General features: G+C 39.9%; 1 protein-coding gene across 1 annotated transcript in view; it reads left to right on the plus strand.

Annotated features, from left to right (window-relative positions):
* TOP2B (DNA topoisomerase II beta) overlaps positions 1 to 15153 on the plus strand; it is a 65143-nt gene continuing 49990 nt past the window's right edge. The window contains exon 1 of the mRNA XM_074150884.1: positions 1 to 66. Coding sequence (XP_074006985.1) covers positions 1 to 66 — 66 coding nt within the window. The remainder of the gene's footprint in view (positions 67 to 15153) is intronic.

The raw sequence follows: 15153 nt of genomic DNA on the forward strand, positions 1-15153 counted from the left end.
ATGGCAAAGTCTGGAGGAGGCGGCGGTGGCGGCGGCGGCGGCGGCAGCGGGGGACTGACTTGGGTGGTAAGTTGTGGGGCTGCGTTTTGTTGTTTGTGTTTTTGTTGTTTTCGTTCTGTGGTGTTTTTTTTTTATTTTTAAATTTCTTTTGCATCCTTTGTGCGTGTGAAGAGTGCAGGTTGGCTTTTAAACGAGGAAGAAACTGACGACTGGCGTGAAAGGGGAAGCGCTGTAGAGCCGCTCTGTGGAGGGATTCGGGGCGCAGGGAGAGGGAGAAGACAGCCTGGGTTTCGACTTGGGGTGGGCTTAGCAGGAAGGGAGCTTGCAGTCCTGAGGGACTCGTTGGGGTGCTCGGGACTGTAAGAAAAAGGTTAGTCTGTGAGCAAACAGGTAGGAAGGAACCTCCTGCCTTGGGGGGAGTGGGTGGATCAGGAGGGCTGTGTTGAAGTCGCTGTCCTCCGAAGTGAGGTGTGGGCTGTCCGTCGTCCCGTGAAAGTCACAGTTACTGCCTCTTGATGCTAGAGCACAGTCTTGGGGGGCGGGCTACCAAAGGGGCTATGTGTTGATCCCAGCTTCTTTCCTAACTCTCTGGAGAGACAATACCTGAAGTTCCTAAGTTTCAGAGATGGTTAACGAGAAGGCTTTCAGAGGCATTCAGGGGGCTGCTTTCAATTGCATCTTGGAATTAAATTTCATTATCTTACTAAAGTTGTAATTCTGTAACAGGGCCAGGAAGGGTTGGTTTTGCTGCTTTTCATGGGTTGGTCAGAAGTTATAAGATTTGAGAAGGTGCAGGTGATAACTGACCCTAGAACTGAGCCATTTTAAAGTCCTTTGAGAGTATTAGACCCGACTCAGAGTGTAGAGGGATGCTTTCCTCTTCTGTAGTAATAGTGGATGCTCTCTGGTTGTGGTAAGACCTGAGGAAGGAGGAGCAAAGATGACCTGAAGGGGTCTTGTTCAGCCAATCGGTAACTTCCCTGCCTTCCTCTTGTGCAGTGTAACATTCAAAAGAGGGTAACTTCTTTAATGTTTAAGCAGAAGACAGTATATCTTGATAGACAGATGATGAGGTAGCTGCATCTTTACTCAGATGCATGTGCTTTACAGAGTTAGGAACTTTTAAGAAGTCTTTTAAAGAGAATAATAGCCAACTTCTTCTGTTATGTCTTTCTACATCTTTGAGCTGTTGGAAAGAATGTGAATAGCATTATTGGGGTGAACAAATCCTGTGTATTCTGATGGTGGACTATTTATGTAGATTTACTGCAATTTATGTTGGTAATTTGCTTTTTAATTTTAAGAAGCTGGCAACATGGGAAGGTATATAAAAAAGAGCAAGTTTCTGGGTGTGCCTTTTGAAATTAGACAGTTTAGATATGGGAACAGCCTCAGTAGAGAAGCTGAAATTACTCTCCTTTCCTTCCTGCAGTACTATGTGATCTTTATCAACTGTGGTCTTTGGGCAGCTCTTCAGAATTAAGGTTTTTACGGGCTGGGTTGGATCAAGTAACTGAAAGGTTTGCAGCTTATATAGAAAACTGCAGAATGAAGTGTGAAAATCACTGAGTAGGCATTTTTAATGTAACATGTTCTTAAATGTAATGGGGGTGAAAGTATGGTGAGTCAACAGTTTCCTACAACTGGAAGTAATCAAACTTTTCCTTCTCTAAAAGCAGTAAAAATTAAAGTGTTTTTGTCATCTCAGAGTAGTTGTAAGGAAATGAATAGATTTTAGTTAAATCTGTGTTCGCATTTTTCCAGAAACCAGTAGGATGTTGTTTCTTTCTCTCACATGCATTTTAAATGCTGAAGATAGGACTTCTGAGCCAGTTCCTAATGCTAAACTTGTTCAGTGTCAGCTGTAGAACACTGGCATATGAAAGAACAATATTGTTGTGGCACCAAAATGGACGGGGAAGTGGCTAGCAATGGGTTTAATGTGCCAGGCCAAAAAAAAGAGGTTGGTTCAGATGATGGTTCATGAGTATATATCATATGCTGGCCTTAAGGATGAGAGGTACAAAGCTAGGGACAGTAATAGTTTCAGCTGTCTGGTTTCAATCTGCTTGCCATGTATCTGCTGGGTATGCAACTACTTGCTATTTGGTTGTAAGTTGTTTTGGAACTACCTTAATCTTTTTAGACTTCTTATTAGTGTGTTTAAACCACTAGAATGATTACTTTCCGAGTAATGTATTTTGTATTGTTAGTGGTTTCTTTTTAAGACCATGAGTTAAACAATTGAAGGGTAACAGAAGTAAGTCAAGCTCTAAAGATGAGGAAACATTTAAAACTTAGTGGGATGTTAATTTGTGTTTCAGACTAACAAATCCTATATATGTAACCTGGTGTTCACATTTTAGTAAAGAGTTGTATGTGTAACTTGAGCTTTGGTTGTGATGTAAAAGCATGCTTGTTCATTAGGAAAGAATTACATGCTATGGTTTCTAACTTTATGGGTAAGTTTTTTGCGTCCGAAGTCTGAGCAGGGTCTCTCCTGCACCAAGGATCTGCCGTATGCTGAGCTTTATCCATTACTCTGGTGCGGGAGCAGGGGCTTTTGGGCAGGAGCACGACAGGAGCTCCCTTCTTCTGTAGGCACAGTGCTTGGTGGAAGAGTGTGGGGACATGACAGGGTGCCCAAGAACTGTCCAAAAGTTTAAGAAAAGCCCATGTTACTGCTCTATCGTGACTCTGTCCCTGTAAGCTGGCACGATTCTACCTTCCTGAGGTACAGTTAAGCAAGTATGGCTAGTAATATGACCAAATCCTAATCAAATCTTCACTTTTTAGAAATAAGCATGCTGTTCTAGAGGTGAACTGAATGTAAATAGTTCTTCTTTATTCTTTTTATTGCTCCTTATTACCACTGTATTCGTTTCAAAAGCAGGAGTAGGTGGCTGAAGTTTCTACCCCTGAATCCTCTAGACCTTTAGCTGCCTCTCTAGACCCAGGTTAAAGCTTTGAATTAGCTTTCTGTTCTTTCCATTTTTTTTACCTGGATCAGGCCTTCTGTTTCTTTGCTGGCTGAAACTAGGCCTAGAATACAGTTATCATATATGTAACAATTGTTACATATGCTGTCTTATCTTTCCTCTGCTATATTGTGGTGTCTGCAGAGGGAAAGGGGGGGGAAGACATTGTTGCCAAGTCTTGTTTCAGTGCTCCTCTCTGTTTTCTTTATAAGTGTCTGTTCTTTTGCTATTTGTTGACCAGAAAACTGTTGCTTTTTGTGTCCCACATGCTCCCCTTCCCTTTCTTGTTTGTTTGTTTGGGTTTTTTGTTTGTTTGGTTTGTTTTTGCGTTTTTGTTATGCAATGAAAGGTAGGTCAGACCTGAAACAGGTGCCCCAATATGTTACTATTAATTATCATTAAACGTGATGCGTTTTGTAGGCTTCGGAACTATGTGGTATTTCAACAGTCAAGGGAAAGCAGCATTCCCTCTTGCTCTTGTTGAATTTATGATTCTGGTGCCCTTAAGGAAGCAGTGTTGCAAAGAGATGCGATGACTCTCCTGAATATTCTAATGCTAGAAGGAAATGTTTGTGGCTCAATCTGTCGAGTCAGACACAATAGTTCTCAAGAGGGATTCATTAGATGTTATGGCTTGCCTGCCAAAAAAAAGTTTTTACCTCTTATCCTCTATCCTCCCTGCTACCATCCAGTCAAATTCTTTTGTTGTCTTCATCCTGGTCCAATCTTGTCCTTGTTAGAGATCTGAATAATGTAGGGTCAAAGAAGTGACAGATACCAAGTAGAGGCTTGGTGATGGAACAAGATTGGGGCTACCTCTTTGACTGCAACTGAGCCAGTCTGGAAGCTTAATTACATGCGTCTTCATCCTGTGTATTCTGAGCTGGGAGGAAAACTTGTTCTAGTATAGGTCAAAGAATACGGAATGCATAGAAGTGGGGAACTGAACTGTAATGAACTCAGAAGGAATATATATCTTGGGGTGAGGGGAGGATTGATTTGAAAAAAAATACATGGGGGATTATTTTAGGTGGGGAAGGTGTACATCCAAGCATATGTCCTCTGTTAATATTCTATCTGTCTAGATTTGTGGTGTATACATTTAATTTCTAAGCTACCCAAGCTGTAAGGAGTAAGTAAGGAATTACTTTATTTGGACAGATAAAATAACCTTTCCAAATATAAGACCATGTAAGTAATCTAAGGTAGGCTTGAACATTTTTAGGTTTGAAAAAAATTACTCTTTAAATCTAGTATTTTATTTTCATAGACTTTATTTTCCAGAGGTAGATTTTCACCTTGTATATAAACTGTCTTGTGTGTCTACATGCAAAAGCAGTCTTCCAATGCATGTTTGTATTTCAATTAGTTAAAAGCAGCACATGTGATTTATAGATGATGGATATGAGTGATTCTACCACTCGGAATGGATTTTTTATGTAATTCGTATAGAGAGAACTTGGAAATGAAAACCGGTACAGAAAATTTAATTTTCCTCAGTTTAAATAGTAAATTTCTTGCAAGTCACTCACAAAGAAAATATTATTCTGCACTGTATAAGTGGTTTTAAAATTTTCAAAAGCAGATTGAGCAAAAATATGTAGCTCTAAATGTGGATAACTGTGTGAAGAAGCCTGTTTTGAAAATTCTGTGCTTGGAGACCTGGTGGTATCCAGGTACTGGATAGAGACCTGGTGGTATCTACATGTACTATTCTCAAGTACATGTAGAGAAACCCAAGTATTTTGGAAGAATGTATTTTAATGCTAATATCCCAAATTTAAAGTGAGTATTAAGTCGAGGCATATGAAATGTTTATACAGAACTTTGAAAGTAAATACTGGAATTTAAAGTATATTTTAAGTTCTAGCAACCAATGAAGGTGTCAAGATTAAACATACTAAATGTTTGTTTGTTTGTTTGTTTGTTTTTAAATATAGGAGATAAGCATTCTTCAGAAACAAAGCAATAGACCAACTCTTAGAAATACTAATTTTTGTTCAAAAATTTTTTCCTTGTGATTTTCTTCAGGTAGTTCAGTAATGAGTACCCAAAAAGTTGACGTGAAAAGCAGGGAAAGATTCCTTCCTCCCTGATAAGTGAGGATCAGGTCTGCTAGTTTTAAAACTTGTGTGATTGCAAATGATTTCACTCTTATGAACTGAGTCGTTTTAATTTATGTTTTGAAGTGCATGGTGTTAAACTTTTTCTATAATATCAGCTCATCTAGTTTCATTTAATAAAGCTATTTTAAAATGCTGTCTGCATCAACACAATTTCAATTTACTATAAATACAGTTTGCCACTGAAAGTAAAGAACTACTTTTAATTTTTTATTAAACTGATAAATCTGTGTATTTGTTACACTGTACACAGCAATTCTAGTTTATTCGGCGTGAGAAAAAGGGGCATTAGGAAAGTTAGTGTAAAGGCTGCTTGAGTTAGAAGACGTTTGAAACATTCAGATCTAAACATCAGATCTATAGTTTCCTTTGGACATAATTTAAAAAGCTCCTGAAAAGTGGGGGAAAAAAATAAAAGTTGAAAAAGAGGATTAAATTGCTTAATCTATTATGTGTGTTTTCCATGATTTGTGAGGTAGAATTGCAATTGAGATATTAAGCAGTTCTCCTTTCGTGGTATCTTTGTGTCTTGAAGAGGTACTGATTTCTTTTACTTTTTTTGGGGGGGGGGCGGGCAGTGTGTGTGAATGAGTGGGCCTGTTTAGACTTGAGGTTTCCTGCTCCTTCTTTAAGACATCGAACAGTTGCAAGAAGTATGGGTGTATGAAAAACTGGACAAATGTCTACCTTAGTGAGGTGCCAGAAACTCATCAGCTTTCTCAATCTGTGAAGGAATCTTCAAGGAGAGAGCAAAGAATAATATTTTCTTGTCATGACAAAATTGCAGGAGCTATAAGATAACACTGAAAAGTTATTTTCTTGTAAATGAAAAGAAGCTGAGATAAAGTAGGGGGGAAAAAAAGCTCTTAAAACCAGATAACTTTGTCTGTAATGTTTCTGTAAGAGCAGTTATAATTCTGGGGTCAGCCCCTAAACGGAGCATCTTTACCTATGAGAAATTGGTAGTGTGAGCTTCACAGGAGATACTGGAAAGCAGCTGTCCAATCTCTAGTAGCGCTCGGGTATTTTGACTTTTAGGGAAGATAGTGTAGGTAGTGTATGAACATTTCATTCTTGTGTTTATTCCCTTGGTAATTGTCTACCGTGATATAAAGATACAAGAATGGCAAGGTGTCTGGGGAAAAATAACACTGTCTGAGACCAGCTGATATAGAGAGTTGTAGTGTATGCAGTCATTCAGGCTGTTGCCTCCATGCATCAACACAGAGCTCTATGTTGGCGCTCTATGTTGGCTGTGGTAATGTTTTTTCATACACTATTTAGTGATCCTATCTTAAAGTCTTTTCCACCACTGCTGTATTACAATATTGTCATGAAAACTTTGCAGTATTATGACATAATCTTGGAGTAAAGTGGAAGCAAGTTGCTCAGCGGAGAGCAGTTGCAAGAAATGGGGCAGTTATTCTATTTTGTTATTAAGCAGACCTGGAAGAGAGTGTTTTCTGAAACACAAAAATAAGAGACTGTATAAGCATGTGAGGAATTCAGTAGGGGGGAGAAGTTCTTTACCTGGTTTGCTGGTGGAGAGAGGTGGTCGACATACTTGAGAGAAAGCAAACCTGAAGTTGTATCGTGTTAACCTGCCCTTCCTGATACTAGTTAGATCTTTCAGAATATGCCATGTAGACTTTCTTCTTTGCCAGCTGAGTCATAAACATACATGTCAGGTAACAGAAAGATGATGAAAACGCTGAACCATTTAAAAATTTATCTCAAAATATATTTGAAATTATTTTATGATTTTTTTTATATGGTACCTTTTATGGGGGTGTGTGAATTCTTATACCTGCCAAGATGTATTTCTTAAGTTGCAAAGTAAAGGGTAATGTTTTGGTGATCTTCGAGATTGTCAGCATTTTTAATGAGCAATCCTGAAAGGCTTTTCATAATAACTTTTGTAGGAATGTTGTTATGGATGGATGAGTGGCTGAGGAAGGGTGTGTTTTGGAACAGTGCTCAGGCTTTTTTGACTTGTTGCTGCCTCTATTTTCCTCCTTCTGAATTGCTGTAAATGTCTGGAAACCAAACCTGTGTTCCTTTCTCATGGAGTTTAATACAGGTTTGAGAATAGAATATATAGTATATTTATGAGACTTGTAAAACATTTCATTATTTGTAAAATCTCCAGAGGAACAGTAGATGTTGCATAGTAGGAGGTGAGCAATTAAACTCAAGATACTTTTTTTTAAAAGAGCACTGGATTCATATTTACTTTAATGTGGCAGAAAATAATAAATTTTGAAAATAGTGAATGCTAGAAAACATGGCTGTGGTAGCATAGGGACTTCTAATAATAAAAAAGCAGATGAGTAGGAACTAATCATACTGTGTTCTTTTAGGGCACCATGTAAGTTATAACGTACAAAAACCTCGAGGATCACAGTCAAGGTGTTTAGTATGCCAATGCAAGGTAGCCATGCAAATAATGTAAAGATACAGCTATTCTACTATACTGATAGTTGTTACATTTGTGAGAGTTCAAAAACTTAACTCTGTTGTATTGTGGAGAATTGCTTCCTATTGAAGAGTGCAGTTGGATAAGTAACCTCCAAGTGATTTTTAGGCTCTCCTCTGTCACTATTGTAATGTGACTAGTAATTCTGAAGCTGACTAGAAAAGACTGGCCTTTGGGTGTTGTGGAGAATAAAATCTTCGCGTGTGGGTTAAGTCACTTCTTCCATTGTATTGCAACTTGACTCCTGTGTAACTGTGCTAGCTAACGTGAGCTGAAAAACTAGCCTGTTTGATTTGCTCTATGTATTCTCTTGCAGCGTGAGTGTCTTGAATGTTCAGCTCATGCCTGAAGCTTTTTCTACAGTTATTTTCTACCATTCGTTTATTAGTCTGAAGACAGTTCAGCAGAGTAAAAATACCATGCAGTACAATGTGAGTTCATCTGGCTATAGAACCCATAGGATCTAGCAGGAAAGATCCCAGTGCTGTTCTAGGGATATACATACAGCCTGACTGGGTTTCAAAGATTTTGTTCATCGGGAGGATCTATTAGGTGGTGGTGTTCCCTTTCAAAGTAGTGTTTGCAACTGGGAAGTGTAAATGTGCTGAGACTCTAGAATACTGACACAGCACTGGTGATGAAGTAAAGCATTAAAAAGGGCAAGGACATGGGAAACACTGAGTTATGAAGAGATGCTGCCAGATGCTGATAACCTAAAGTCCTGATATTAGTACCTCTAACTTGGTTTCTTGGCTAGTGGAGGGCTTATATATGAGTTGGCTGATGAAACAGTGGACCAAACAGATGTAGTCATTCAGTGATCAAACAGCTTCATTCACTGGTTCCAAGGATCACAGTTCTAAGAATCTGTAGGAAAACTGTCTTAAGTTGTCTTAAAATTTAACATTAATAAATTCCTTTTCCATGAGAGTTATTTTTTTCCCTTCCTTCTGTCTGAATTTTAACTGGAAAAGCAGATTCTTAAAAGATTAATTTGTTACCAAAGCATCCATATATGTAGTTTTTGATACGGGGTAAACAGTGTCAAAACTTAGTATTGGAATAGAACTTGTCAGTGGATAGACAACTTAAAAATTTCAGACTCTTAAAAAATTTAATAGTAAAATGAAGTTAAATTGTCATGCATGGGCAGATGTTAGACGTTTGCTTTTAAAGAAAATAGTAAAGACTAGTATCTGAATGTACTGCTGATTGTATCCAAACCTGTGCCAAATAAAGCAGAACTGTTGCGGTAGTAACTTAATATAAATGTGAGTGAATTCATACTTAAAACTACATGTCATTTTTTGGTCAGAAGTAATTATAGTGAGCATATGTATTTGCACAATAGTAGTAGTATTCACTTTTGAAAAGTCTTGTAGAGAAAGCAAATCCCTAAATTTTCATTTAAGCCTACTGTGCTACTATATTGTGCATTAATAGTCCTAAAATAAGGATGATTCTTTTATTTTGTTTTGCTATTTAATAGGAAGATGAAGCTATGTAATTCTAAAAATATAATTTAGTGGTGCAACTAAGCAATCTAATGATATCTGCTGAAAAGCTGTATGTTTCTGCTCTTTTTGTTGCACCAGTACTTCTCTGATTCTCTAGGAAGCTTACTCAGAAAAATGAGCCAGTGGATAACTGATCGCTTCTAGTTGATGAAAAATGGGGGGAAGGCTCTGTTTGCTCCTTGAACTGGTTTATTATGAGGTTGGTTTGATTCCGGTATATGGAGTGGAGAAGCAGGGGAGGACGGAAGAAAGAAGGGATTTTTCCCTTTTGGCAGCAATTGACTGTTGCGTTTTTCTGTAACGGGGAGGTCTTGACCGTCCTCAAGTTATTCTATAACTGAATCATCGTAACAAAACTCCGTGACATGGTGCTTTCAGAGCCCAGAGCAAATTGTCCAAACCAGGAGATAAAAAATTTAGGAACTTAAACGCAGTAGTCTCACTGGTGTGAGACTAGTTCTGGGTGAGTTTACTGGGAACTCCCTCCTACAGTCAGCTTTGCGGAGGATGTTATAGAAAGGTTTAGTTCATGCCACTAATGGTATGCAATGGTCCATGGAAATTTGCTGTGGTAATAGAGAACTGTTACTTTTGTGTGTTTTAATCTTGGCAGGAGAACCAAACCATTTGTTAAACACAGCAGGAGAGTGGTTTATTTTGAAACTCCCTCCAGTTTTGTTTTCATGGTGGGAGGCATTCTCAGCCTGAGTGTTCTTTGGGAAAATTGCAAAATCTTTAGGTAACAATGTATTCATCATTTTTCTAAGGCGAGAAGAAGCCATTATGATCCAATATGTAACACTACACTACAATCGAGTGCCTGTTATCCATAAAACTACCTAGAATTACCATATTGCACCTATAAAGTTGTTTGAGGTATAGCATGTCTTCCTCAGAAGAGGCAGGTTTTTTTGAACTGTAAACGGTAGAAAATCTACTACTCCCTGGATTTCATTACTTAATTAACCTCCCTAGGTTTTACAGCTTAATTACACTCAAAATTTACTCTCTTGTCCCACTAAATGTGCTTATCCTACAGTTTCTTTAAGGGAATGTAGGACACATGACATGTGCGTTTTCTAAATTCTTATGTCCTAGGGCTTCATTTACCTTTAAGGCAGAAAAGACAAAGCCAAAGTGAAGGTAACTTCTTGTTCACATACTGATGTCTCTTCTCTAGCAGACAAGCATAAATGAATAATCTAGAGAATGGGCCTTTTTTTGCCACCTAATATTGGGAAGAAAGAATGGGCGGACTAAAGAAAAATGGATTTTTTTGTTTGCTTGTTTGTTTCATTGTTTTGGGTTTGGTTTTGGTTTTTGTTTGTTTGTTTTTGTTTTGTTAGTATTGTAGAATCAATTAGGTTGGAAGAGACCTTTAAGATCATCAAGTCCAACCATTAAGCTAGCACTGTCAAGTCCACCACTAAGCCATGTCCCTGTGCACCACATCTACATACTTTTTAAATACCTCCAGGGTTGGGAACTCAACCCCTGGGCAGCCTGTTCCAATGCTTGATAACCCTTTCAGTGAAGAATTTTTTCCTAATATCCATCCTGAACCTCCCCTGATGCAACTTGAGGCTGTTTCCTCTTGTTCTATCACTTGTTACTTGGGAGAAGAAACCAACCCCCACCTCGCTACAACCTCCTTTCAGGTAGTTGGAGAGAACAATAAGGTCTCTCCCAAGCCTTCTTTTCTCCTGGCTGAACATCCCCAGCTCCCTCAGCTGCTCCTCATAAGACTTGAGCTCTAAACCCTTCACGAGCTTCTTTGCTCTTCTCTGGACACATTCCAGCACCTCAATGTCTTTCTTGTAGCGAGGGGCCCAAAACTGAACACAGTATTTGAGGTGGGGCCTCACCAGTGCCAAATACAAGGGGACAATCACTTCTTTAGTCTTGCTGACCACACTATTTCTAATGTAAGCCAGGACGCTATTGACCTTCTCGGCCACCTGGGCACACTGCTGGCTCCTATTCAGCTGGCTGTCAGCCAATACCCCCAGGCCCTCTTCCACTGGGCTGCTTTCCAGCCACACTTCCCCAAGCCTGTAGCGCTGCTTGAGGTTCTTGTGACCCAAGTGCAGGACCAGGCACTTAGCTTTGTTGAACCTCATACAGTTGGCCTCAGTCCATCAATCCAGCCTGTTCAGGCTGCCTCTCTAGAGCCTGCCTTCCCTCTCCTGCCCAACTTGACGTGATCTGGAGACTTACTGAGGGTGCACTTGATCCCCTCATCCAGATCATTGATAAACATACTGAACAGAACTGGCCCTAATACTGAGCCCTGAGGAGCACCACTTGTGACTGGCCGCCTACTGGGTTTAACTGTTCGCCACAACTCTTTGGGCCTGGCCAGCCAGCCAGTTTTTCATGCAGCGAAGAGTACACCTGTCCAAGCCATGAGCCACCAGTTTCTCCAGGAGAATGCTGTGGGAAACAGTGTCAAAGGCTTTACTAAAGTCTAGGTAGACAACATCCACAGCCTTTCCCTCATCCACTAAGCGGGTCACCTTGTCATGGAAGGAGATTGGGTTAGTGGTGTTTGGACGTAGTTTACAGTGTGGAGGAGAAGATGACAGTGGCTAATACAAGATTAAGTCTGTGTAAGTGGGGAGACATTAACATTTTTCAGGATTTTCAACTTCTTCTGAGAGTGTGAAATTCAGCTACTTAAATAAAAGTAAAGCTTTCCCTTGAAGTAAGGAAAGCTAAAGATAAATATTCCTGTTATGGCAACATTGAAACTGATGCTGAAGCCTAGGTTCTTTGTTCTAGCTTTACATTTTATTGTTTATTTAGATAGGAATAGTTTTCCCGTGGAGCTGCCAAACTTTTCCTATCAAATGTGTGTTGAGATTTAGCATGTCAAAGTACGGCTGTTTGCAGCATAAGTAACCAAACTCAGCTTGGTGACTCAATGTGATTTCAAAACACAAAGGAAGACTACATGACCCATTTTTCATTAAAAAAGGCAATAAAAATCTCTGACGTAATATGGGTGTCATGCATGCTCTGATATATGCAGAAATTTTAATGGAGGAGACTGTAAAAAGAAAAAACAAATTGCATACTGTGAAAAAAGAGGATGCCAAAACCAAATATGAGAGTTCTTCGGTTGAAGGTAGACAGTAAAAGTCTTGTTGCCAAACTGTTGTCTATTAAAGACTACTTCAGTTCTGATTCTTGAGATTGCAGAAGGGAAGAATTATTATAGCTTTCACACAGTACTAGATAAATTTATAGCAAAAACAACTCCCAAAGAGAAACTCCACAATCATTGCAATCATACTGGAGAAAGCACTTTCTGTAATAAAACATGGTTGTGATAGCATGCACAGTAGTCTCCATGTAGTAAACTGAGCAGTAACTGCTCTCAACTGAGAATTGTATGGGTTTTTCCATACAGTTATCGCTATGCTGTGTTTGTTAAGAGTGTTTAAGATGCTTGTTACATCTGAATTCGCAGTATGAAGTGTAACTGCATGTCTATAAAGAAGGATGCACAGAGCAACAGATTATAGCATTCCAGACTTCTTAAGGATGGTCATCTTGCGGACTTACATGTATGTGGATGCATATATTTGACATCAGTCTGAAGGGTTAGAAAGTCTGAAAGACTATCAAGAATTTGCAAAGTCATGAACGTCACAGGAATGTTGGAAAAGTCAAACTCTGCGTCTAAAAAAAAAAATATTAAAAATTGGCAACATTAAGATTGCAAAGCAGACTTTGAAAATTAGGTAACCTGTTAACAAACAAACAAAAACCAGACTCACTGTGAAGCAGATGACTTAAGCCCATTGTGACTCTTGGTTAATTCTCTTTAGGAGTTTTCTCATGAAACAACAGCTGGTGCTGTTTTGAGAAGTGTTATTGGAGCTTTAACAATATGAAGATCTTTCATACAGGACAGAATACAAAAGGCATTCTTGAGACAATTCCAAAATATACAGAAGAGATTGTCAGTTTAACAACACTGCAGTTCAGTGCTTGCTCAGTTTAACCAAAAAAACCCCCACCACCCCTCCACCCCCCAAAAAAGGGGGGGGAGGGGGTGGCTCTCCTGCTGCATTTACTTTCATTTTAAGTAGTAGATAATCAGCAGATGAAAGTACTTTTTTGGGGGGGTTTGGTTTTTTTTTTAAGATACCAAGGAAAACATAATGGAAAGACTGTGGAGGATGTTTGTGGCCATATATCTGTGTCATGGATTTGGTGATGAATATTTTCTCTATTTTCTCTTTTTTCGGATGAGATCTAAATGTCACTTGTACTCTATTGAACTCTAAAAATGTCTGTTTGAGATAGAGATGCAGGGATTCAGAGTTGGTGTTTGTCTCAGAGTACAGCACAGCCCAAAAGGCTTGGTCTGGGAAACTGCAATTCTGCACACTTCTGATGCTTGCATGCCTGTATAATAGCATTAGTTTATGTAGTTGAATACTTTCTGGTATTTATTTTTATGCTTGCATTTCAATAATGTGTAAGTCAAATAAATTCTGAATGTTTATAACATAAGTATTTTTTGCATACAGAAGATACACTGTACTTGGAGGATTGTACAAATAAAATCTGTCCTGTTCTATGACAATGAAACTTAAACATTTAAGTAGAGCATATTGAAAAGGTGTTTGTGATGACTTAGTAAAAACTATAGAATTACATAATCACAGAATTGTAGGGGCTGGAAGGGACCTTCAGGGATCATCTAGTCCAAGCCCCCTGACAAAGCAGGTTCACCTACAGCTGGCTGGACAGGAATCAGGCAGGTTTTGAGTATCTCCAGAGGGGACTCCACAACGTCTCTGGGCAGCCTCTTCCCATGCTCTGTCACTTTCAAAGTAAAGAAGTTTTTCCGCATGTTCAGATGGAACTTCCTGTGTTCTAGCTTGTGTCTGTTGCCCCTTGTCCTGTCACCAGGCACCACTGAAAAGAGCCCGACCCCATCTTCTTGACACCTGCCCTTTGGATATTTATAAACATTGGTGAGGTCCCGTCTCAGTCTTCTCCAGGCTAAACAGACTCAAGTCTCTCAACCTTTCCTCATAACAGAGGTGCTCCGTTCCCTTGATCATCTTAGTAGCCCTCTGCTGGACTCTCTCCTGTAGTTCCCTGTCCTTCTTGAATTGGGGGGCCCAGAACTGGACACAGTACTCCAGATGCAGCCTCACCAGGGCAGAGTAGAAGGGGAGGATGATCTTCCTCGACCTGCTGGCCATGTTCTTTTTAATGCACCCCAGGAGACCAATGGCCACCTTGGCCACCAGGGCACATTGCTGGCTCATGGTCAACTTGTTGTCCATCATGACTCCAAGGTCTCCCTCTGCAGAGCTGCTTCCCAGCAGGTCAGCCCCTAACCTGTACTGATGTATAGGGTTATTCCTCCCTAGCTGCAGGACCCTACACTTACCCTGGTTAAATTTCATCAGGTTCCTTACTGCCCAATGCTCTAGCCTGTCCAGGTCTCGCTGAATTGCGGCACAGCCTTCTGGTGTGTCAGCCACCTCTCCCGGTTTTGTGTCATCAGCGAACATGCTGAGGGTGCACACTGTCCCTTTATCCAGGTTGTTGATGAATGTGTTGAATAAGACCGGACCCAGTACTGACCCCTGGGGAACACCACTAGTTCGAGGCCTCCAGCTGGACTCTGCACTGCTGATCACAACTCTCTGAGCTCTGCCACTCAGTTCTCAATCCACCTCACTGTTCCTCTTGTCTAACCCACACTTCCTTAGCTTACCTAGGAGGATGTTATGGGAGACAGTGTCAAAAGCTTTGCTTAAGTCAAGGTAGAAAACATCCACTGCTCTCCCCTCATCCACCCAGCCAGTCATCCTATTGTAGAAGGCTGTCAGATTGGTCAAGCATGATTTCCCCTTGGTGAATCCGTGCTGACCACTCCCGAAGACCTTTTTTTCTTCTACATGCTTAGAGATGACATCCAGAATGAGCTGTTTCATTGTCTTCCCAAGGAATGGAGGTGAGGCTGACTGGCCTGTAGTTTCCTGGATCCTCCTTCTTGCCCTTTTTGAAGACTGGCATGGCATTAGCTT

Source organism: Numenius arquata, chromosome 7 (assembly GCF_964106895.1).
Source record: "Numenius arquata chromosome 7, bNumArq3.hap1.1, whole genome shotgun sequence".
NCBI lineage: Eukaryota > Metazoa > Chordata > Aves > Charadriiformes > Scolopacidae > Numenius > Numenius arquata.